The sequence below is a fragment of the Amborella trichopoda genome, chromosome 10, assembly GCF_054954075.1.
Source record: "Amborella trichopoda isolate Santa Cruz 75 chromosome 10, AtrichopodaSantaCruz75HAP2 v2.0, whole genome shotgun sequence".
Classification (NCBI taxonomy): Eukaryota; Viridiplantae; Streptophyta; class Magnoliopsida; order Amborellales; family Amborellaceae; genus Amborella; species Amborella trichopoda.
The window spans coordinates 42,735,221-42,760,760 of NC_142345.1; the positions used below are offsets into that span (position 1 = coordinate 42,735,221).

The following is a 25,540-nucleotide window of genomic DNA, read 5'->3' on the forward strand; positions in this document are numbered from 1 at the left end:
TATTTTATATTTAAAATCTATCTTACAAATATTTAGAAGGGCATGCAAGAATTGCATCAAAACTCTTCCACTTTTAAATAACTTCTCTGATCTGCCTCGGTGAGTCTGATTCTCTCTCTAAGTGCACACAAGGTTTCTCTCTCAAGCTGCATTTTTAGTGAAACTTAATAATCCGGTGCCCTGTCTTTGCTTTCCCACACAACTCCATTTTTACCCCTAAAACCTGTCTTGCTTTCATGAAATATCTTGGGTAAAGAAAGCCAATGTAGGACCAGCAAAGAGAGGAAGCTTCTGGGGCAAAAATTGTAGTTTCAAGAAAAACAGCAATGGTTTCCAAGAATCACCTCAGTCTTTGCCTGAGACGAGTTATATCACTAAAACGATGTGATGCAAATAGTGAGATATGTAGGTCTTTTAAGGGATTTAAATGGTACTACTATCTGGACTTACCAGGGTCATCTGCTCTAATGTGATGTTAATGAGGTTGAGTTGTGGGCCCTAAAACTTGGAGTTGTTAAATTGGACCAGACCTTATAATAAAGCGATTGTGAAAGGAGATTCAGCTAATGTTATAAATTGACGTAAGGACGCGGGACAAACCCCTTTCAGCTAATGACTTGCAGAAAGGAAAGTTATCTTCCATGCCCATAAGAAGTGTAATAAGGAGGCAGACAAGTTAACAAACGGAGCAACAACAAAGCTTTTCTCCCAGTGAGATTATCGCTTGCCTTGTTGCATAGCTATCATGTATTCCTTTTAGCCACACCTGCATTTTTTTTTTCTTTTCTTTTCTTCATCTTTCCTTTTTGCCTTTTTATCCTGGTATAATCTTTTTATTTTCTCAATAAAATTTTGTTAACATTAAAAAAAAACTGAAATTCTTGAAAAATAAAAATAATTTTACTAAGAATTAAATAAAACCAAATTAACCTTAAAAACTCCAAAGAAGTTTAAATAAGTGTAGAAAAAAAGGAGTTCAAAATTTAATTTATAGTAGAGGATATTTAAAACAAATATAAAAATAAAGATTATGTCAAAAAGGAAAAAAAAAACTCACCACTCCGTGTCAAAAACATCCACATCATATATAAAAATTTAAACAATAATTCCACGCTTTCACAATTTTAATAGAATTTATTTCAATTTTTTATAACTCGCGCCCATAACACTGGTCCAATGGCTCTGGTTCGTGCATGAGAGAGAGAGTGAGAGTTTTATGTATGTTCCTGCTTACTATGGTGGCACATAAACAATTTTTTTTTTTTTTTTGAAATTACACAAACAAGTTTCTTCAAAAAACTCAAATTTTTCCCATTATCAGTATACATGTCAAAAAATGGATACAATTGAGTCATTCACCCATGAAGGGCCTCTCTATTCATACAACACTTAGCCTGGTTCAATGACTGATACAACACCAAGGTCCTCTCTCTCTCTCTCTCTCTGATCCCACATCACCTCAAGGGACTCATAACCCAACCCACTGTCGAGCCCTTTTTAGGTACTCGCATGGGCCGACCAGACCCACTTTGCAATCTCTCCAAAACTGTGTATGTTATTGAATCGGGTGTCAAACCCTGCAATTTCATCTTCTCATAAAGCTTCAAAGCCTCAGCCACTCTCCCTCTTCTCTCTAAACAATCAAGTAAAATATTATATGTAACAGTGTTAGGACTACATCCCTCTTCGACCATCTCATCGAAAAGTCGACAAGACATTTCAACCTTACCCAACTTGCCAAAACATTCGATGAGTGTGCTATAGGTGAAAACATCAGGATTCAAGCCTCTTTCTCTCATCTCCATAAACTTCATATGGGCTTCATCAAGCTCCCCATTCTTTCCCAAACAATTTATCAAAGAATTATAACTAATAGTGTCAGGTTTACAGTTCCCGTCTTCCATCTCCCTAAAGAGGTTAACGGCCTCATTTAGACAACCCGCTCGACCAAAGCTCGAAAGCAGGATATTATAAGTGAAAATATCAGGTAAAACCCCATCTAACGTCATCTGTTCATATAGAGAGAGAATGTCTTTTACCAGTTTGAGCTTGCCAAGAGCTGAGAATACCATATTGTACATCACTGAATCTGGAAGTAACCCATATTCTTTGATCTTAGAGAGCAAATCCGTGGCTTCTTGGGTCTTACCAGAATTACAAAGGTTTTCGAGCATGGATACATAGGCAGTTCTATCTCCTCTCTGGCCCAAGCTCCACATATTACAAAATAACTTGTGGGCTTCACTTGTGTGACCCAAATTACTAAGAGTTCTTATGAGATACGCATAGATAGATTTATTTATGAATATCTTTGAGATTTCGACAACATGGTGAAGTTGGTCAAGCTTTCCTTCTGCAATTAAGGCATCTAGAATCACAATGTATGTGAATTCATTGGGTCGACAATTATTCTCGACCATTTTCTCAAAGACAAAGATGGCTTTTTCCACCATGGAATTCTTGAGGAGAGCTTGAATCATGGTGTTATATGCTATCAGGTTCGGTGCACAACCTTTCTCTATCATTTCTTTGAACAGAGAGAGAAAGTCGCTGGCTTTCCCTTTCTTGCCCAATGTTCTGATGAGGATGGTGAACGAATACTCGTCAGGTTCGACATGTTTGCGCTTCATGTCCATGAAGACCTTGATAGCACGTTCAACCTGCCAAAAACATGAAAGTAGTATAATTGTTTAGTTTTGTAATGTTGAGAGTAGTATAATTGACAGAAGTAATTATATGCAAATAGTTGAATCAAAGTCGGAATAAGAGGTGTATTAAAGAAAATTTTTGAAAGAAAGCAATATGCATGAAGATCAGAAGTTTATTTTGACTTACTTTTAACATTAACTTTTTGTTCTACATAGCCATTCCAGCAGTTTTAGATTTTAAGGTAACTGCAGTCACCTTGTTGCCTCTATAGGCAAACGACAATGGAATCATATGTAATTGTGCAGTATCGAAACACGCAATTCTAATTTTTCAAACAAGACTAAGAATGCTAATTTGAAGTCATTTGCCAATAAGAAACCACTTGATGCTCAAGGAGTTTTTCTGAGACTGAATCATCTATAATCTGAGACACTTGTTCTGCTTTATGTAAAGCAAACATGCTTAACAACTCATCTTTTTTATTTTAATCAATACATACTTTCAACTCAGCTTCCATGAAAATAATTTGGAGACGTTATTTGAAAAAGAATTTAAGAAAGAACGAGTATGAGTGGTTCCTGCCACTATTGTAGATCTGGTATAAGCAACTATGTTTCTGCCATCAAAGGCTTCATCTTATATGCCATTATTCAAGATTTGAAGCAATTAGTAGATCTAGTTTAACTGATTAAATTTGGTTCTCGTACACTCTCAAAATATTTCCTTACGAACTTTTCTCTCTCTCTCTTTTTTTTTGTTAGTACGGAAATCTTATATGCCATATTCTTGGACAATCCCTTGAAATGGACTATGGATGCAAATTATGCATTGGAGGTTTGGACCATGTACAACGAGGGGAGAGGGGTTTTACTATGATGCCTTCTACAATGACTTGACCTTCAATGAGGAGCATTTTGGACATATTCAATCCTGGCAAAAAAGGCTGTTGATGTAAATAGTTAGCTTTTTTGACATCTCAATTGCATTTCGTATCCACAGATGTGCATAGTATTATCATGTTTGAATGAATAGATAGATAGATATAGAATCTTTTGGTGATTGGGCAACATGATATGATTACTGGTTCTTGCTAATCCTTTCTCAATTTGTCCTAATGTCCCTAAGCACCTGAGTTTCAAGAATGGCTTAGGGCCCAAGGCAGCCAATCAGAGTTTTCAGTGCCATGTTTATGGCTGATGACTGAGTGCCAGTGATGATCTTGTCGCAGGGTGAATTGCTACAGAGCCTCTTGCACACTTTAAGCTCTCTTATGCCAAGTTGTCCTCTAAGTTTAGATTACCTTTTCCCATTTCATCGAGCGGAATTATTGTGAGTCCTCTGTCCCTATCCCCAGAAGTTTCCTCTGTCATTCTAGTATTGTGACATATTTATGGCTAATGACTGGGTACCAAAGATGATCTTGGTGCACTGCGAATTGCCACAGGGCCTCTTGCAGTCTTTAAGCTCTCTAATGCCAAGTTCGCCTCTAAAGTTTAGATTACCTTTTCCCATTTCATCACAAGGGTGGCATTTGTTTGGCAGTTTGTTGGAGCTATAGCCCATCCGTTGTGCTAGTATCTTGAGATTGCCCCTTACAAAGGCTATTGCTATGACTTATATTTTAGCTATGTTTGCCTGAAGTTCCATTGTGATCTAAAGGCACCTTAGGAACAACTAGAGGCCGTTGATTTGCTGAGGTTGGGCTTTGTAAAACACCAAGTTATTCTCCACATTCTGTAGATGGAAATATGGGATATGCTAGGCCCCTCTTGAGATGAACTGGGTGAGAACCAGACTTTATGCACTATTGAGATGGATACGGCAACAGTTGTTGTCTTGGCGTACACCCCTTTTTTTGTATGTACTTAAAATTAATTAAGTATGAAAGAGAGGCATGAAGAACACAGAGTACACAAAGTGAACTACCATATATAAAAAAATTGGACTCTTTTTGAAGAATTGCGCTAAATGCTGTAAGGAACTCTAATCTATATTTCCCATCCTTTGCTTGAAATTACATGTTGTCTCCTCTCCAAATATGTAGAGAAGAGCTTGTAATCTTGTACATATGTTGAAAGTTTCATCAAAATAATGAACTAATAGCCAATGTGGTCTAACAAGGTGAGGGCCTTAAACTTTTTCTTAACCCATCTCAAACCGGGGTAAAAGAGGCGGGTTGCGTTAGGTAGGCAGCCAGCATAAAACTTTGCCACATTTTATCATGAATCCTGAAAGAAAAATAATAAGCAATAAGATGAGCAAAAGTAGATTTAGATGGGCCGGTCATATACAGCCATAGACCCTACTACATCACCGGTTAAGAGGTGCAATTAGGTTCAAGAGGAAGGCTCTAAAAAGGCAAGGGGAATGCCTAAAGGACATGGATATAAGTAGTGAGAAAAGATGTGGTGACTTTTGATCTTATTGAGAGTATGGCCCTTGATAGAGAATAATGGAGAAGCAAGATTTAAGTAGCTCCAAGTCATTGGGATAAGGCTTGGATGATGATAAAAATTTGTCACTATTTTCAAGACCTTTGCTCTCATGACATCATGGACCAGCAAAATTGTGTTTGATTTTGATAAGCATCATATAGAACCTTTTCTCTTATATCTAACTCTTCATGACCTTCTCTCTTAAATGCACTATTCAAGATCTTCTGGGCAAGCTGCAGAGTTCATCAAACACATCCCTTCCAGCCCATCAAGAAAAAATTGACCAGATAACATTTTTGTGATCCTCGTTCATTTCATTTGTTCATCCATCATAACTTCCCTTGAGGTGAAGAAGTTGTAGTGTCCCTCATAAAACCTTGCAACTCTTTTTATTTAGGATTCGTCCTTTAATCCTCGTGACATCAATCATCTACCTCAAACAATCAATAAAGTTCTAACATTCACCAACTTTCCACAAGTATATCCGTGTGAAGATCCACAAGATTTAGTTGTTCAAGTAATAGAAAGCTACACCACTCTATAGTATTAAGTACAAATACACTCTTAGTTGCAGATACAATGAACTTGTTGCAGAAATTTTAATAAAAGCACAAAATCTAATGCTCTCTGGAACAAGACAGGTTGGATAGTTTTTTTCTGTTTTCAGGACAAAGTTCGAGGGTTCCAAACATTCACCTTCCTCACACAAATTGGGTCTCTTACTATTGCAATGAAGCACATATTGACCAAATTTAACACTCTTTGCCAATACAATGGCAATTTCTCATGGGAAATCATCTTTTAAGCCCAGTTAAAAAATGGATAAGACACTCAATTTGAAGTATTCACGCTTCACAGCTTGAAACACTAGGTATCAGACCCAAACTAATTGCCATTATCATATCCTACACTACAACCCACACCACTATAGAACTCTAAACCAACTAACACTATGCCCCACCAATGAGCTAACACCCCAATATTTGGGCAACTGGAGTTTATAGTTATCCTTCCCATTTTAACCAGGTTAAATAATATGAGAAAAAACTCCTACTGAATCATTTCTAAATTTCAGACTCTCATACAGGGACCAGTAGGACATAAAATACACCAGTATGTTAGATCGCAGCGTGTTGATAAGGGTTATGCTTCCTATCCAAGTTAAAGAATGATTCTTCCAAAGAGCCAACCTTCCCTCATACCTTTCCATGAAAAGATTCCACAAAGTCATGTCCAGCTTCTCAATAGATAAGAATAGTAAATAGAAACTCGTTTCCAAGTCAGGAAAAACTTGCCAAGTCAACTCTGATCGTTTTATAACATTGAACTGGGTCTGATTCCCATAACTAGCACGCTGTTTTTTCAAAATTCTCTCACAAAATTTTGGAAAATCACCAGTTTTTCCTAGTTCAATGTTTGATTCAGTGACTTGACTCGGTTTTGGCAGTGAATGAGGGGCTACTAAATGTAAGATTTTAAACACTGGATAAGAGTAAGAGAAAAACCAAGGTATTAACATGGACACACTTTGCATTTACAACCTCAACTAATCTCCTGATACTCATTCTTAAAATGATTCCTATGCAAGAAAATGGTCCTTGGATAACTGACTCTTAAGAAGCACATTTACCTATATGTTTGCTGTGTTTATCTGTGTGTGAAAAGAAAGCTACGAAAGAACCAAAGCACGGAAATATTTGTTCAGGCATATGAATTTTTTTACTTCACCACAGTGAATGTAAATCAAAATATTCACTCAAAAGGATGGGATATTAAGTCATTCCCCAACTCCAGTCCGATAAAACCAATTCTACATCTAAGGTAAAGTTCTTAAGTGATTTAGAATGTTGGAATGAAAATTCTTGATAGTTTTCTTTTTAAATTTGGAAGTGCCATTACATAAAATCACAAAATGGCGTTGCTCTTCGATAATTCATATGCCGCAGAATTGGCGTAATTTAGACATGAACTGCAATTAAAACCCCCATTTCAGACCTTCTCCAAACACTCTTGAAAGAATAGTTCAAATTTTAAAGAATTTATAGTTTGGAGTAACAGTTTTTTATCAGTACCATAAATGTTTGCTGAAAATCTCACATAACATATGATATGTGGTTTCTGATTAAGCATCTTGGCTCAGAGAGAGAGAGAGAGAGTAATTAATAGAATTCACAAAACAAGAAAGACATGAGCATAAACCACAAGAAAAATGTACAGAGTAAGCTATCATCACAGAGAGAGACAGAGCATAATAGAGATGTGTCCTGGGTAAGCTATCACCAGAGAATAAAGCAGAGAGAGAAAGAGAGCATAAACCAAAGAGAAAAAAAATTGTACATGGCAAGCTATCATCAGAGCATAAAACAGGAAGAGAGAGAGAACCTGATCATCTTTTGCAAGAGCATCAAGCAACATATTATACGCGAAAATGTCGAGCTTATACCCACCCCTCCTCATCTTCTCATAAACACCCACCGCCTTCCCCACGTCTCCCGACCTCAAATAAGCCTGCAACAAGCACTTGAACGTGTACCCATTAAACCTCAACCCCCATTTCTCCACCAGACCAACACATCTCTCTAAATCACTCTCTCTCTCTGACCCACCATAAATCCCAATCAAAATATTCACAGTAGAGATGCTCCCTCTCACTCCTTTCCTCTCCATCTCATCCCTTATCAAACCCACATCATCGAATCTCTCATTCTTCGCCATAATCGTCATAATTCGATTGTAAGTGAAAGAATCATGCTTAACGCCTGCAACTTCGCTTGAAAACCTGAAAAATTCAAGGGCTCTTTTTGGGTTATTCTCTCCCTTCAAAATTTCGCTGGTTTCGAGTGTTGTGAGCTGAGTTCCAAGAGAGAGAAAGTACTCTTGAAGGTCGAAAGGCCATTCTGGAGAGTTTTTTAGGATGTTCAAGACTCTGCAAATTATGTCTTTTCGGGGATATGGGTAACCTCTGGGATCAGAGGGCACATTGGGGGGAGTGATTTGAATGGAGAGGTGGTTACTGTTGGTTGAGGATTTGGTGAGGTGGGCTGTGTATTTTGTGGCGTAGGAGCGAGAAAGTGGAGGTGGGGTGAACAGAGTAGAGAGAGAAAGAAAGCGGAGGACCCTGCGCTTCATTGCTGGTTTCGAATTACGGGGAAACAGGCGCCATTAGTACACTGAGAGAGAGAAAGAGAGGGGCAGGAGGCCTTCGGGCACACCAAGATACAGATGCGCCTAGAAAGAGATGAAGAATGTGCTCCACTTTTTTAAGAGAGTGAGATGGAGAGAGAGCAAACCTGACCTGAATTCGGACCTGAATAGTATTCGCCTGCTCTAAATGTTGGCCCATACCGAGACGCATTTCGGGTGGGTTGGGTCTAGATCCATTGCCACTCCTAATCATACCTCACTTTTTAGAGATAGAGAGAGCATGGCCTCACGGTTTTAACTTTTAAGAGATAGAGAGAGATGAGCCCACGCTGTCCTAAGTTCTAAGCGAGAGTAGAGAGATTGTCAAGCCCAAGCCTAACCCAGCCCAAGCCCAAGCCCAAGCCCAAGCCCAAGAGCTCTGGTTTGAGCAAGTATACTCCCTCGGGAGCATAGTGTCGATTTACGTCTTTGGAGAAAACAATTGCCGAGGAAAATCTTTGGAATTTTTTGATCTCTTTGAGAATTATTACTCATTATAATATGGGATAATATTCTTTTAAAAAATAAATTTTGAATTTTGAATTCTTTTAACATTTTGATTGTCTAAAAATTGAATGGTCTATAACTACGCATGTAACTCAAATATGTTACTTTTTCTCGGGCTCAAAGGATGTTTTATTTTTGGGAAGATTATAGATACGCCTTCGGACTTCTAGCCAATGCCCCCCCCCGCCCCCCCTCCTCCAAGAAAAAGGCCCCCATCAAAATATTAACAAAAAGTTTATGCATAGCAGACGCTCTAATTTTTAAATAATCAAATTAGAGCCTACCTCAAAAATTTCATTAGAAGAGGTTGTTTTGATGTCCAAATATTCTCAAATTGATCATCTCGAAATCAATATGCATGAACATGAAGAAAAAATGAATTTCAAGTTTTGAAAATAGTACATCTTGTAATGTATTTTTGAACCGTCAATTTCAAGATTTCATAGATCTACTTGATCTACACTATTTTTGAAGTATTAAATTTTATAATTAAAAATGAAAATATATTTTAAGGCTATCACAAATATTTCTAATTTTAAAACCATATTTTTCAATACTATTTGAAGATGCGCTTTACTTTGATTGTTTAGAGCCTCGGCTCTATAGAAACTTTGATTGGAAAATTGTTTCATAATAAGTAAAGCCTCACCACATAACTCATCAAAAATTGCACTTATGCATTAGAAAACCTTTCATCCACTATCTTGTCTTGAATACTACAATTGTGGAAAAACTTAAGATTTCAAGCTCTAAAAATAGTGTATATTGTAGCAAATTATCTAGACCGTCCATTTCACCCTAAAAATAAAAGTTCATAGATCTGCAAGATCTTTACCATTTTTTAAGTTTCAAAATTTATTATTTGTGTTGAAAATTGATTTTAAAGCCATCACGGAGATTTTCATTGCCAAAAGTGATTTCCGGACATAAAGCCAGGGCCTCATAGAAACCTCATACATATATAGTTTTGGGAAAAAAATTATAGAAGGTGGCAACCTTATACTATATAAGTAAGGTACATGTCAAAAATCTAACAGAAAAGAGTGTTTTAAAGTGGGAAAACCTTCTAATTAATCATCTCGACCTTGAGAGGTAGGGAAATAAAGAAAAAAAAAAAATTTAAAAGTCCAAAAAATACTGCATCTTGTAATAAGCTATATAGCTTGTCTATATTTAAGATTTTCAAGTGATTATAAATATGCTCTATTTGTACCATTTTTTTAATCTTCAATTCTATAAATAAAGTCAAATACAATAATTCAAACCATCACAGGGTTTTTGACAGTGAAACTACATCCCTAGACAAAATTTAGAGTGTGCCTTAATTTTACAATATAAGGAGGCAACATTATTTAAACATCACCCATACTTTTGATACTACACTTTCAAATCTAAAATTGTTTGTTTTAGCATCCACACTCCCAAGGAGAAAGGGACAACCTTTTCTAAACCAGAATATCCTCGTTTTAACCAACATTTCCTACTTTCTCTCTTTCAGCCGTTTTATGTTGAACTGGTAAAAATTTCAATATAAGCCGGTCCGATGCATTTTTACCATTCGAGTATAATATCCATCGGGAACGTTTTGTATCGGACTGGCACGTTTAGTCACAAGTCGGTCCATCATATTTGGTGATGGACAGGTACATGTTGAGCATCACAATTTGGAAAAATAGGTATGGGCTACATTTAGAGCCAAGGCCAGCCCAATTTGGCCTATTCCAGTTTTATTTTTTTGTTATTTTTTCTATTTTTTTTTCATTTGTTGTTGGCCTGGCCCAACCTGACCCTAATATAGCCAGGGCCGGGCTTGGGCCAGTCCTAAAGGGATAAATGCTGCCCTGGCCCGTTGCCACCCTTTACCCAATACATGAAGATCACATGGGGTTGCCCAAGCACATAGTAATTACCACTCGACCCAGTATGTTTTTAATAAGTTCATTAAGAACCAACATTTTTACATACAATATGTTGTTAACATACATAACCAATGAAAGAGGTTATTCTTGAGCATGAAATCTGCCCCATTTATATATGGGTGCAGTTGGCATACAGACGCCTCCGTAGGTGTAGAGGTACGGTGCCTTCCAAATTTTATCATGGTATATAATTTTGATGTGAAATGTCATTAGGATTATCTCCAAATCTATTTTTATATCTAATTATAAAATTTAAAATTTCAAAAATGGTTAAAATCAAGTAGATCTATAAACATATGAAAATCTTGAAAATGGACGGTGTAGATAATATGTTGTAAAATGCACGATTTCTGAGACTTAAAATCTTTTTATTTTTCATAGTCATATATCTCAATGTCGAGATGATCAATCAAAGGGTTTTTCAACATTAAAACTACCTTTTCCGATGGATTTTTGAGGAGCATCTGTAGTTCTACATAATAAGGTAGCAAACTTATATAAACTTTTTCCTTTATAAAATGATGGGGAAACCGAAAATATTAGTTCGAAGACTGGTAATTCATTTGAGTCTTCAGCCATTTCCTTGTTCTATTCCACAAATTTTTTCTTTCCCAAAGAAACAGATATTTGCTTAAGTAATTCCATGAAGTCATGTATACATGTTATACAAAAAAAAACATACTTTGCCCGTATCATGCTACAATAAACTTATTGGGTGCGGTTTGTATAGAGTTGAGGCTCTATACAATCAAAGTAAGGTGCACCTTTAAATAATGTCAAGAAATGTGATTTCAAAATTAGAAATCTTTACGATAGCCTTTAAAAAAAAATCATCTTTAATTATAAATTTTAAAGCTTCAAAACTAATGTAGATCAAGCACATGTATGAAAAGTCGAAAATCTTGAAAATTGACAGTCCGAAAATGTGTACAAGATGCACTATTTCCAAAACTTGAAATCTATTTTTTTCTCATGTTCATGCATCTTGACGTCGAGATGATCAATTTGACGATATTTGGATATCAAAACAACCTCTTCTAATGAAATTTTCGATGTGGGCTCTAATTTGATTGTTTAGGGCCTTGGCTCTATATAAACTTTTTCCAAACTTATTTGTGAGGGACTTGACTGCATGATACAAAAAATGCACTAATATACTGCAATGTTCAAAAGATTCGAGCTATAGATCAAACCGGTGTTTAAAAATCAGCAACTTAGATTGGGTGTCGCCTATCTCATTCCGGATTGTGTAAAAAAAAGGGATTCAGATGATTCTCTACCTAAAATCGACTTAATGATGAGTCACCAAATGATGTCATGGATCGCCCGATATGACTCGTCAATAACTCTATTAAAAAATTGATTTTTACACACCCCACCACCTGGCCCACGAATTAAATCCTCAACTGCTTGCATCAGCATGCATAAAGCCCAATTACACGTAGCCCTCAACACGAATACTTATCCTCCTGGGTTGGCCCTTCCCACATCCCTTTGATGTGGGACAATTCATTCAATGAACTTCCAAGAATAACTCCCCATCGATTCAGTGTATTATTCTTCCCATCCCACATCGGCGAATCGGGGCATAACCAAGGGACAATTCATTCAATAAACTTTCAATAATGATATTATTAGATATACTATTAGGTGTAATATATTACATGGGTGTAGTGGTGTACTATTAGGGATGCACGCATCATGGAAAAGAAGGTGTACGTCCAATGGTGGCAATTAAATTATACGACAAAAAATATTAAAAGTAATAATTGGGTGCCCACCACCTCTATCTTTCACAAAAAAATTTCAATTTATTTACTAAAAATAAGCATAAAACTCTATTAGGCTATTATCTCATAGGATTATTTCATTATACGATTAACAATTAATTAATTAGTTAATTGAGATTAAAAAATTAATACTAGCTCATAGGATATTAAAAAAAACAAAAAACAAAAAAATGATACTAATACTAGTTTATGGACTATTAAAAAATATTAGTTTAGAGGATATTTTAAGAGAGAGAAATAACACTAACTCATACCACTTTAGAATTTATTTCAAGTTGTTTTATCAATTATCTCATATTGCAACTATGAATTCTCTTTAATTTATTGATAACCAAATATTGCATTCTATTTGTTACTTTATTTATATTATAAATTTTGTATGTATTGTTTTTTCTTATAATTGCAAATAAGATTTTTAAAATTAGATGATATTATAAGACATTTATATTTTTATTTGTATAGTAAAATAATTATAAAATCTAAAGTTATAAACCAACAACTTCAATTTCAATATATATTATTATAGTTAGTTAGGTTGTAATAATTTTTTATGAGTAAAAAGAAAAAATAAATATTTGATACTTTGATGTGATATTAATTTATGTGAAAAATTAATTTTTTTAATCTTATAATATGGAAGTTTTTTTTTAATATTTTTAAATTATTTTGATATAATATTATAATATTATATTACAAGTAATAATTACATAGACATCCAGACATTAAAAAATCTTAGTATGTACATATTTTTACAAAATAATGAAAGTACATAATGCATCACTCTTAATTTCTTTTAGAAACTAAAAGAACACTGTTTTTAGAGATTTATAGTGATGTTTTAAAAAAAAATTAAGAGATAAAAAAGAGAAAAATTATTAAAAATAATAATTGGTTGATATGACCCACCACCCCTATCCTTCACCAAATATACTTAAATTTACATATCAAAAAAAAAAGAAGACTAATACCATTTGACTATTAGCTAATTGTGATTAAAAAAAATAGTACTAGTTCATAGGATATTGAAAAAAGCAAAAAATAATACTAATACTGATTTATTGAACATTAAAAAAAGGAAAAATTACACATATATCTGTTATATTCTACATTATGAAGGATGTACCGAATAGTTTCCGTTATTACATGTATGTTCGTTTTTTACCTTTCATAATACAAATTTTAAAAAAAACGACTTTACCCATTTTCGGGTGTTGAACAATCGAATTGAAGGGTTTTTCAGATGTTCAACATCCGAATTCAATGTATTTTCGGTTAAACAATATCAATCACATTTCATAAAGCTTGCATTGCCAATATCCGAAAATGTCACATTTTTTAGATGTTGGGCATTCGAAATTGTGATTGTGAAATTCCAGAAACTTTAAGTGGGTAAAGTCGTTTTTTTAAAAAAATTGAATTATAACCGACATGTAATAACGAAAACTATTTGGTACATCCGTAATAACGCAAAGTATAACAAATATGTATGTAATTTTCTCTAAAAAAATACTACTAATTTATGTGATATTTTAAGAGAGAAAAATAACACTAGCTCATACCACTTTGGAATTTATTTCAAGTTGCTTTATCAATTATCCACATTGTAAATATGATTTTTTTTTTCTTAATTTTATTAAAATATGATTACAAATTTATGTTATTAAATTCTATATTTCTATCAACACTAATTATTATACATTAGATTTATTTATTTGTGAGGGACATACCATTGTTTTTTTAATCACGTTTATTATAATATTGTAATTAATAATTATACGGATTATAATGATAATCAAACATTATATTTTATTTATTAATTTATTTACATTATAAATTATGCAATGTATTATTTTTGTTATAGTTGTAAATTAGATTTTTTAAAGTAGATGATATTATAAGACAAATTTCAAATTTGTTCTTATTTGTATAGTAAATTGATGATAAAAATAATAAAATAGAAATCAATAATTCTAATTCTAATGTATAATATTGTATTTATTTAGATTTTAATAAATATTTGATGAAAATCTTCATATAGGGAAAGAACATCTCAATATTCATATATTGATGCAAAAAAATAAAAGTTATTAATATAGTATCATAATTTTTAATAATTATTTTGAATTTTTTTAAAAGCCGAATCAAACTGATTCCTAATCCGAAACGCCGATTTGTTGATTCGCCGATTCGAATGAATTTTGGGGGTGTCCACCGATCTGTTTTTTAAACCATTGGATCAACGCGATCGCCCGACCACTTCAAGTTGGTGACTTTGCTGGGTCCTACTCGGTTAAACTAAAAGAAAAACCAAAAAAAAAAGTAAGCAAATTTAAAAAATTTAAGAAGATTTAGGAGCCTCATATCATTTCTATCCAAGACAGTTTTATAGATCACTTTTTAAATATATTCACATTGGGAAATGATCATGTGTATTTTAGACACATGGGTGAGTGAATTTTGCCCAGATCGTCAAATCAACACCAAATCTGGAGGTGCCGTCGAGGCCTTACCAATTATGCCATCGAAGCCTTACCAATTATCCAAAATATCCAAAGAGTGAGACGTGATATTTTCCAGTTTGTTCCTCTCTCAATTTAGTATATTGAGAAAATTATCTAAAATATCCAAAAAGTGAGAATTCCTCTCTCAATTATCCAAAATATCCAAAAAGTGAGACGTGATATTTTCCAGTTTGTTCCTCTCTCAATTTAGCATTCTAGTTTGTTCCTCTCTCAATTTAGCATGTTGAGAAAGGAACACACATATTTGATCTCAAGTTAGAAGACCATCCCTGAGATAAATTTTAGATTTAAAATTTAATTATTTTAAAAATTCATTCATTTTAAATCTTTGAATGTTTAGATTCCTCTTTTTTTATATTCATAATCAGAGGTGGTCGAGATTATCAAGATTTTAGATATAAATCCTTCTTTAAGATGGATTTTTGGAAGGAAGAGCATTTTAAATAGGACAATTTAAAAAAATGGAGAGATTTACAATAAAGCACCTTAACATTGTAGACAGATGAATTAATGGCACATATTATGTGATCAAAACAAAACAACATTACTCCCACCATGTAATACACAAATCTCAATCAGTTAAAGAACTAGAAACCAGTGTATACAAGGAAGCGTATGAATATGAAGCCAGTATTGAAATATTTCTTTTCTTTTTGAAATGTTTCTTGAACAAACACCCAATTACTTTTTGAAATGTTTATTGAACAAACACCCAATTACTATTCCAATTGTGTATCTACATGAACAAATCCTCTGAAACCCACTTTTAAACCAAATTCATCTACAGTAACTAAACCTTTTTCTCCTTCATCATCATCATTCGTCGTCTTCTTTTGTGGTTCTTTTGTGTTTAGAAAGGCGGGCAATCCGCGACTTGGATGCCAGGAGCAGTAGGGCAATGTGCCAGAGGGCAATGGTCATCCAAATCGAGCCCCCACCAATTCAGCCCATTAATGTCATTAATCTGTAGAGTGAAGTAGCATAAAACAGCCATAAACGCAACTCCGGCGTCTAATCCAGCCGATAGTACATAGGTATGCCGTGCCCACCAACCTTTGTACCTCTTGTAAATAAGGAAATTAAAGATATATCCAACAATTCCCCAGCAAATGAAATTAACAGCCCTTGCAGGAGGCATATTACCAGTGGCTCCAATGATGAGTGGCATGTTAATTAGACTAATCCACTTCTTATTAGGGAACTTCTTAGACAGAATCCATACAGGCACTGGGGCCAAGAAGCCAATGAGAAAGAAGAGGTTTTGGAGTTGGTAAAGGCCTTTGGAACCGAACATTCGGAGGGGACCGACAACACCCCATATGATAGATGCATTGTAGAAGACGTCGTCCCCAGGGCAGGTCCAGGGGCTGCCGTCAGGAAGTTGGGAGCGGTCACAGATGTGCGGGACGGATTCAAGGAGCCACCACGACGTGCCAAAATAGATCGAAGTGGAAAGGACGGTGCCTACAAGCTGAAAGAATATTGAGATGAGAGGTTAGAATTCTAGCAGATGTGAGAATTATTATGGTGGTAGTGGTAATTGTGATTTGGGGGGGGTGGGGGTGGGGGTGGGGGACGGGGGGAGATATTAGATCTCAAAGAGTAATATGGCAAGAATACGTACAGTTATACTTGCTAGAAAGAAGCTGTAAATATTATTGTAGCAGGAGTCCTGTTAGACTTGGGGCGAGTAACTCACAAAACTCTTAAAGAAAGTTTAAAATACAAAAAATTGGAAAACACAATATAATAGTTATAATTATGTTTTTAGATTATTTTGATAGTTTTTTAGAACATCTGGGAACTTTCATATTTATCTTTTTTTTAAAAAAAATTGAAATATTCTAAATTTTAAAAAATCTTATCTTTTATATATTTTATCTAATTTCATCTTAGTATGATTTCTATTACCTCTTTCAAAGATCGAGTACCCTGATCAAGGAGAGTTAAAAAAACCTTGATGGAGAAGAAGGTTCATTGTATATGTGTATACGAGAGATAGAGAGTGTGTGTGTACCTGAGCCACAAACATAGATCTTGGGGGAATCTTCATGTAGTGCCCCAGCTTGAAATCTTGCAAAAACATGATGGCTTGAGACATGCTAATGTAACCATATGTCTTGAAAGACACATTGGCCAAAGGCTTGCCCGGATAAATGTACCCAATAATCAGCTCTGTTATCACATTCAGCCCTGGTTGCTGCAAAATTTTCACAAAAGCACGTCAAGATGAATTGAAATACAAAGAATTAAGCATTCAAGATATATCTTCATTACTAAGTACTCGCAGGTTACAATGGGTTTTCCTTTATGATGGAGAATGAAAGGCTGTCAAGGGCAATCCAACTGTAGGAATTTTAGGTGATTCTAGTTCAAATCGTTATTAAATCACTGGTTGAAAAGGTTATTGGGTGATTTTGAAAGACTGGATAGCTTAGGGTGTGTCATAAAGTTCGAGAAACTCTTTTTTTGATATTTGATTCAAGTCAATGACACAAGTACCCGATATAAAATTTGATGGGCAAGAGCGATTGTGACCTCCTTGTACCAAAAGTAAATAATCTATTTGTATACTTTTGATATAAGGACGTTACAATCATACATGCCCATCAAATTTGAAATCGTCTGGTTATGAGTGTCTCATTGAGTAGGCTTGAAATTCAAAAGAAAACTTTCTAAAACCCTATATATACCCAAGCCATCCAATTTGACGAAATTCAAAAGAAAAAACTTTCTAAAACTCTGTGTAACTCAAACCATCCAATTTGACATCTAATGGCCAAGAGCAATTGTGACCTCATGAGGGGTTATAACTATATTCACTATCTACATAATGGGTATTTTGGGGGTTAAGGGGGGAGACTGAGAGGTCATTGTCTTCAGAGAAGGCAAGTAAGGAGGCATAGCCATATTTGATATCTACATAATGTGTTGGAGAGAGAGAGATCATTGTGTTTAGAGAATGCAAGTAAGGAGGTATAGTCATATTTGGATATCTACATAATATGTTAGGGGGAGAGAGAGTTTGAGAGAGAGAGAGATGGTTTCTAACCATGTTAGTAGTAGCTTGGATGATACCAATGGGAAGGGTGAAAAACAAGGCTAAGCCACAAGCCATGAACACACCCCAATATGGCAACTGCAATTGCCCTCCAAATCCTTCACAGCAAGAGATAGCCAACACAATCATGGCCACCAGGATGATGTAAAACCAGTACTGAGGCACCTCCTTGTAATTCTTCTTCATGATCCTTGTGTGCACATCACCTTTTTGATTCCTGAATGTTGCCCTAAAATGACCCCATATATTCCTGCATATTTTAGAGGCAATATCAAATAAGTTTCATTCCACTGTACGTTAGCTGGAATTGGAATCTCAAACATTGTATTATAACCCATTACACAACTCTATTTTTTTCTTTTTTTGCTTAAAATTTTGTTCTATTTTAGATGGGCTACAATTTTAGGTATGATTTTACAAACTTAGGTGGATTTTGGGGGAAAAGCAGGCTTAGACCTATATTTCAATGAACTTTACCATAATAAAGTGCTATTTTGCATTAATAAATCCATTGATTTTGCTAGGTGTAAATCTTAAGCAGGGTGCAAATCCAAATGAACATGGACTTGACTGGATTTAGGTCTGTCAAACCGGGGATAACATGCATACACACGTCCAAGTCAGATCGGTTTGATCTAAACCCACATCATAGACACACACATTTGTCAGATCGTACCCGCATCCAATGTGGGTAGGTCTAGGCTGCAAATGGACTTGGAGCTTATCAGTTCCAAGGTCTAGGCTGCAAATGGACTTGGAGCTTATCAGTTCCAATTTTATTGGACCCGGACCTGACCCACCAAGTCAGTGTCCAAGGCCGGGTGAAACCATTTAACCTTTGAGAAAATCCTTATCTTTTGAACATCAAGTGGTAGCTAATCGTTTCTCCTAGAATGAAATATAAAAGAATTTTTAGTGAGTATGAAGGTTAAAACATAAATATGTTCATTAGTGTTAAGGTTGCAAAAAACCATTAAGAGAGAGAGGGCACTCACTTTCCATGGAAGAGGGCCACATGCGACACAGTGGCGGCAAGAGTTGCAAAGCCGATGCCATAAGCAAAGACAAAGAAGATGCTAAGGTGCACCTTGCTGTATCCCTGATATCCAACCTCATTAAAGGAGAATGTGGCATCATCCAACACTCTTGAAATGTTGTAGGGCTGCCCCACACCATCAAAAACATGGGAGGAGAATATAGGGAACCTTTTTGCTTGAAAAGAGTTGGTCCAATATGTTATAGGAAGCACCACATACATGGTAAGGAAGAAACCAAACATTATGTTAGCTATAGCAAAGCCTGGAGTAGCAAGAGGGCTTCCAAGAAAACTGGCGACAGCGGACCAATCGAGAGCGAAGGAGCCAATCCCGAGGCCGTAGAGGCCAGAGCCAATTTGTTGAGCCGTTACTGAGTCTTTCCAAATCCAGCAGACAAAAGAGAGGGATGTGATGGAGGGGAAGAAGTAGTTGGGGACAACGTAGTAGGAGAAGCTGGTGAGGAAGACAGCTAAGAAGAACTGGAGGCGAGTCATGCTGCCCTTCGATCGAACCTCCTTCTCATGTAGTGCCCTGTGGAGAGAGGGGGGAGTGCAGTATAGTGATCTTAAGGATTTCCATCAATTGAAATGGTGACTTTAGAATTCAGTACTCTAAAATTATTTACTTTACAATATCCTCACAATATATATATTATAATATATATATATAGAGAGAGAGAAAAAAAAGGGAGAGAGATACCTGAAAAGGGAAACTTGAACCAGGTTTGCTGGCCACCACATGTACGGGGAATCAACAAGGAACTTCCTAAACACACCGGCCCATCCATATCCGAGCATCTATACATTGAAAGTTAACATGGATTAAAGAGAGAAAACTATTGAAATAAACAGAATTGTTAGTGACTGAAAACTAGCATTGAAAGAATCATGAATAATGTTAAAAAAAATGGATAAATATGCAAAGTTGCAAACACAGTTTACCTCTCATGCAAGAAGTCCACAATCATTGTCATTCATCGTGTTTAAAATCTAATAAAAATTTATTCAAACTTTATGACACAACTCTAGCTTCTCAATTTCACATCTGACGATTAAAGATGGTTGTAATAGTGTTTTATCAAAAGAAAATAATCATAATGTGCAACATCCGTTTTAAAAGAATGCCAATCCTAATTCTCTTAAATCTTACCACCATTCTCAAACATAAGAAAGATCATACTTCCTAAAAAAGTACAAGAATGCCTTTTTTAAAATGAGAGAATTTCCTCAAAAAAAAAACTAAAATCCTGTTATGCCATACTTGAAATGATCAAAACACCCTAAAGGCACTTTTTCCTCAAATGACCAAAATACCCTTAAACACTACCTGAGTTGTCTGGGAGAGGAGCAACGCAGCGAAAGGGTTGAGTTGCCTGTGATAGAAGGCTTTAACGATCGTTATAATGTTCACAGCATACACCGAGTTAGAGCCAGAGTTGGCGAAGATGGTAATGAGCACGTGCTCCTTCAAGTTGAAGGGCCCCGGATTCATCGAGAATTTCCATTTTGTTCCCGGGATCGTGATGGAATTTGTCGGGAGAGTCTTGGCCATGAGTTTCCCAAGTGGTAGGGTCACAATTTGGGCAGCCACCGCAGGTACATAGAGGGAATTTTGGCGATAGCCAAAGAACTGGTTGAGAAAGGCAAGGACAGAACATGTGATGATGCCTAGAACCCATGTCCGAAAAGTTAGGACCGGCAACGTGGGGTCATCAGTGATCGGGACTGTTAATCTCACTTGCTCAATAGGATTGTCATTGATCTCCTCAGTTTCATCATCTACAATTGATCAAAGACAGATAGTTAATATACAATTATTACTTGTTTAACAAGACCTCAAATAGTTGGGATGAGACTTAGATGATGATAAACTAAAAACTCAATTAACTTCTATTCAAGGGGACTAGTCCCAGCAACCATAAAGCAAATTGAGATGAGGGTTTGGACTAAAAAATGTAGTGTGAGACTCAAACTCAACTCAAAAATTAAAATATCAATGTATTTAATTATATTAAAATCTATTTCATAATCGGTCCGTCAATTTGATTCCTGGTCTAATTGTCCATATTGGATCAAGGATACAAACAATGTTTCCATTTTTTTAATGGTAATAATGTTTTAGAAAATGCGGGGTTGGGAGTTAGTAGGGGCGTTTTTGGTTCCCAAAATAAATCGGGCAATGGGCGATTCTGTCAGGGTAATGAGGCCAGACATTTTATTTTTTATTAAATTTTTAAATTTTTTATTTTATTTGCAATTTTTTTTATCAGCCGATTCTCTGATCTGCACCAATTTCTAAGATGTTGATTCACCCGGTAGATCCATGTTTTAAACATCGGATAAAAAGATGGATTCAATTTGACTGCAAGTTTTTAAAACATCCCCCGACTAACTCTTAAAACATTCGAGTCGCTAGGGCGAGTCCCTAAATTAAAAGTTTTTTTACTGTTTTCCAAAATAAAAAGCGGCCTTAGCCAATTTTCATATAAATTGGAAATAAGTTTTAAAATGGTCTTAAATAACTCGGTCCTAGCCAATTTTCACATAAATTGAAAATAAGATTTAAAATATTATTAAATAAATGGGCCCTCCGTCTTAAGTCCTAACAATGTAAAACTTTGTCTTATCTTTTCATGAATCCTAACCTATAGAATAACCAAATAAGATATTGTAGCTCACTTCAAATAGTTGGGATAAAGCTTGGATGATGATTTAAAATATTATTAAATTAGATTTAAAGCAATTATAAATAAGATTTAAAATGATTTTGAATCCAAATCAATAAAAATATTGTTGAGATTTAATCAGTTTTGCAAACTTTATTTGAAGCTTAAAATTTAGCGAGATTTTTTCAAATTTGATCTATTCCTTCAAACACATTTAATCTAATCTATTGTGCCTAACTGCAATATTATTGAGATTTAGTCAGTTTTGACAACGTTATTTTAAGCTTAAAATTTAACCGGATTTTTTCAAATTTGATCTATTCATTCAAACAGATTTAATCTATTCTATGCATAACTGCATGATGATAAGTGATGCGTTAACAATAAAAAAAAGGGGGGAATTTCTTTCTAAATATTTGCCGAAATCTTAAATATTTAATCAACAAGAAACAATAACAAAAAACCTGGAAAAAAAAACAAAAGGATAAGAACCAGCACTTGTCATCATGCATATAAGAAAGAGTTGTTACAGAAATTATCTCACTAAAGATAGGACCGTCCCATTCCATAATACAGTATCATTTTTCAAAATGAAAAAAAAAAAAATTTATAAATAAAAATAGTGATTTACATAGTATTTTAAAATTTTAGGTAAAATACAATATGCTACTTATATGCAAAAATCACAAAATAGGTTGGTCAACTTGTTTTTTATTTTTTCTAAAATTTTAACCCAAATTTTAATTTCTTTTTTTTAGGTGTTTTTTTTTAGCTTTTTAGTTAGTAGGTCTTAAAGCTTGGGGCACTACCCTATTAATAAAAAAACCTCAAAATTCGGGTTGAACGAGTGATAATTTTGAAAAAAATATTACGATAAGTATTTTACATAAAACAAAAATTTTATGAATCCGTATGTAAATTACTCCTAATGAAAATAATATTATTTTTCGTGGAGATTGAGAACATTATTGAAGCATTCAATAGGGAAAGATAAAACAGACAAGGAAGAAAAGGCTGCAAAATTAACTGGGACATACAGCCAAAATTGTCATAAATTCACATTTATGCATATACTTTCACAAGTTGCAGGAATTCTTGCGTAAAATGCAAACCTTTTCCCAATGTCACGTTCAACATGAAATCATAAAATAATCTCTCTCTCTAGGCCCAGAGGCCCATGGGGGCATGCAAGAAGAGTGGTTTGAGCTTTAATGGCTTAGAGAGAGAAAATGTTTGTATGGCTCATAGAGAGAGAGCTGCATAGAGAGAAAAAGAAGGCGAGTTTGTATGGCTCTTAGAGAGAGAATGTGAGTTTGTATGGCTCTTAGAGGGAGAGAGGTGCTTAGAGAGAGAAAGAAGGCGAGTTTGTATGGCTCTTAGAGAGAGAATGTGAGTTTGTATGGCTCTTAGAGGGAGAAAGGTGCCTAGAGAGAGAAAGAAGGCGAGTTTGTATGGCTCTTGGAGAGAGAATGCGAGTTTGTATGGCTCTTGGAGAGAGAATGTGAGTTTGTACGGCTCTTAGAGGGAGAGAGGTGCTTAGAGAGAGAAAGAAGGCGAGTTTGTATGGCTCTTTGAGAGAGATAAAAAGCGATCTTGCATGACCCATAGAGAGAGAAAGTTGTCAAATGGTTGGCAAAGAACTGGACCTGATTCCTGAACCCGTATAGGATGGAACCATATTGGATTTGGAAAATAAACAAAAAAGGAAAACAAATGAGCGAATTTCGTCCAAAAAATCAGATATTTCATGCATACTAATCCATTCCAAACAAGAAGCATATAATAGTCTCAAGGAAAGTGTTTAGAACCCTAATTTTGAAGACTAATTATATTTTGAAGATTAATTAGAAAGTATATTAGAAAATTTCCCGTTGAAAAGAAAAATTAAAGGAAAACATTTGATGTTTGAGGATTTTACATCCTTTAAAAAAATTTATTTGTGAAAAACGTTTTCCTTCACAGGAAATACCCTAATTGTGAACACTAAGCTTATCTTGAAGAACTAAATATCAAGATAAATAATCCTTTAAAAAAAATTATTAATGAAAAGCATTATCCTTCATAGGAAATACCTTGATTGTGGACACCAAGCTTATCATGAAGAACAAAATATCAAGATAGATAAAGTTTGTAATAAAAAGGAAATGTACCCATAATAAAGTTACAAACAAAAAAGGAAACGCACCAATAGTACCAAAGTTCTTAGCCCAAAAAACACCATGCTTTTTTAGCAGTTTCTCCACGCATGAATACTATAGAAAGTCCAACCTATGAAGATTAATTGAAAAAAAATAAAAAAATAGGAATAAAAAAGTAATATCGTACAAGGGAGAAGAAAAGAAAGAAATTTTATGCAAAAAGAGAGAGAATGAGCAAATACAGATTTGGAGAATGAAGAAAATAAATAATATATATATATATAGAAAGAGAGAGAGAGAGAGAAAAAAAAAAAACTGAAAAAACCAAAATAGTAAAACACATTCATAAAAACTAGAACTCTAAGAAATTGCAGAAGCAAGAAAAGAAAGCAAAGTTTGATTATTGATTCAAAAGTTATCTTCAAGACCAATGATCTTAATCAATAACCCAAATCCACAGGAGGAGAAAAAAATAAAAATTTAAAATTGTGTTCATTATTTAATAATTTAGAAAATAGCCATGATTAGTATCAGAATAAATAAAATAAAATAAAAAATAAAAACTGGTCTAATAGTTTCATACTGGAAATTGTCAATGATGCAATCCATTCGTCTAAAACCATAAGATGAATAAAAGGAGGAAAAGCACACACACATAAAAAACAGCTTTTAATAAGAAAAGGCCGCAATAGACTACAGAAAACATATTGTTCAATCCATTGAAGACTAGATCCACAACACCGATTGCTCAAACCAGCGAAAAAAAATAGCAAAAACAAAACCCAATAAAATAAACGAAAATAAAGTGCAGATTTTCAACATGAAAAGGCAGAAAAATCTATTAAAAAAAGGAGAAATAAAAGAAAAGAATAAAGAATCACACCTTTTTTGAGATCCTTGACACTGTTGGGATCGGTAGAATCTGCCATCTCAAAAAGGTGCCGATTCCTCTTCTCCCAGTTCTTGGGTCGCCTCCTATTTATTGATATCCTCCTTCAATATCATTCAATTTTTTTCCTTTTTTTGGACTCCAATTTTTGCTTTTCCTTTTTCCCTAATTATTTGGAGCCGAAAAACGACATTAAATAAATACCAACTAAGGACTCTTCTCTCTCTTTCTCTTTCTCTTTCTCTCTCTATAATATGACTCTCCTCTCTCTTTCTCTCACTCTCTCTCTATAATATTAGATGCCATTTTTAAACCGGTCTTCCCGCCAAGAAAAGAGGAAGAGAATGGTTTGAGATAGAAACAATGGGCTTAGTTTCTAAAAAAAAGAAAAGACCCCGCTAAATCTGGAGGTTCCCCCTGGCGGGTGTGTCCATCTAGAGAGAGAAAATGTATGCGGCCGCGTTATGGAGAGAGAGAGGAAGAGAGATGAACAGATTTTAGTTGCCAAAAATAAGGGGAAAATATGAACATGTATCCGGCACTGGTCCTAGAGAGCGGCTGAAAAAAGGAGTCCTTAACTGAGAGAAAGAGGGTACATACAAGTTGCCATTTTGAGGGTGTTTTAGAGAGAGAAAGTGTATCTGCCCCGTTATGGGGTTTCGTAGAGAGAGAGAGAGAAAGCTGTGTAACTTAGAGAGAGAGAGAGTGTGTGTGTGTTTGTGGTCAGCTTTTTATAATGACAGCC

General features: G+C 34.8%; 2 protein-coding genes across 3 annotated transcripts; both read right to left on the reverse strand.

Moving 5' to 3' along the window:
* Positions 1-1,286: 1,286 nt before the first annotated feature.
* On the reverse strand, positions 1,287-8,216 carry ABO5 (ABA Overly-Sensitive 5). The gene is made up of 2 exons (XM_006857682.4): positions 7,467-8,216; positions 1,287-2,660 (listed from the first exon to the last, which is right to left on the reverse strand). The coding sequence occupies exons 1-2, from the start codon at positions 8,211-8,213 to the stop codon at positions 1,455-1,457; spliced, it is 1,953 nt and encodes a 650-aa protein (XP_006857744.2). The 5' UTR covers positions 8,214-8,216; the 3' UTR covers positions 1,287-1,454.
* A 7,405-nt stretch (positions 8,217-15,621) lies between these two features.
* On the reverse strand, positions 15,622-25,499 carry LOC18447587 (oligopeptide transporter 1). 2 transcript variants are annotated; one of them, XM_006857681.4, is made up of 7 exons: positions 24,790-25,499; positions 20,430-20,881; positions 19,803-19,900; positions 19,062-19,634; positions 18,058-18,316; positions 17,023-17,205; positions 15,622-16,476 (listed from the first exon to the last, which is right to left on the reverse strand). In XM_006857681.4, the coding sequence occupies exons 1-7, from the start codon at positions 24,833-24,835 to the stop codon at positions 15,856-15,858; spliced, it is 2,232 nt and encodes a 743-aa protein (XP_006857743.1). In that variant the 5' UTR covers positions 24,836-25,499; the 3' UTR covers positions 15,622-15,855. The 2 variants fall into 2 exon arrangements, with proteins under 2 accessions (XP_006857743.1, XP_088705245.1); XM_088849119.1 differs by lacking the exon at positions 24,790-25,499 and adding an exon at positions 22,881-23,108.
* Between the last annotated feature and the right edge of the window lie 41 nt (positions 25,500-25,540).

Coding starts and splice junctions, on each gene's coding strand:
- ABO5 (XM_006857682.4), bottom strand. CDS start 8,213: ATGAAGCGCAGGGTCCTCCGCTTTCTTTCTCTCTCTACTCTGTTCACC. Junction 2,661..7,466: donor CTCTTGCAAAAGATGATCAG/GTTCTCTCTCTC, acceptor TGTTTTTGGCAG/GTTGAACGTGCTATCAAGGT.
- LOC18447587 (XM_006857681.4), bottom strand. CDS start 24,835: ATGGCAGATTCTACCGATCCCAACAGTGTCAAGGATCTCAAAAAAG. Junction 20,882..24,789: donor TGTCAAGGATCTCAAAAAAG/GTGTGATTCTTT, acceptor GATCAATTGTAG/ATGATGAAACTGAGGAGATC. Junction 18,317..19,061: donor GTGGCCCTCTTCCATGGAAA/GTGAGTGCCCTC, acceptor TAAAATATGCAG/GAATATATGGGGTCATTTTA.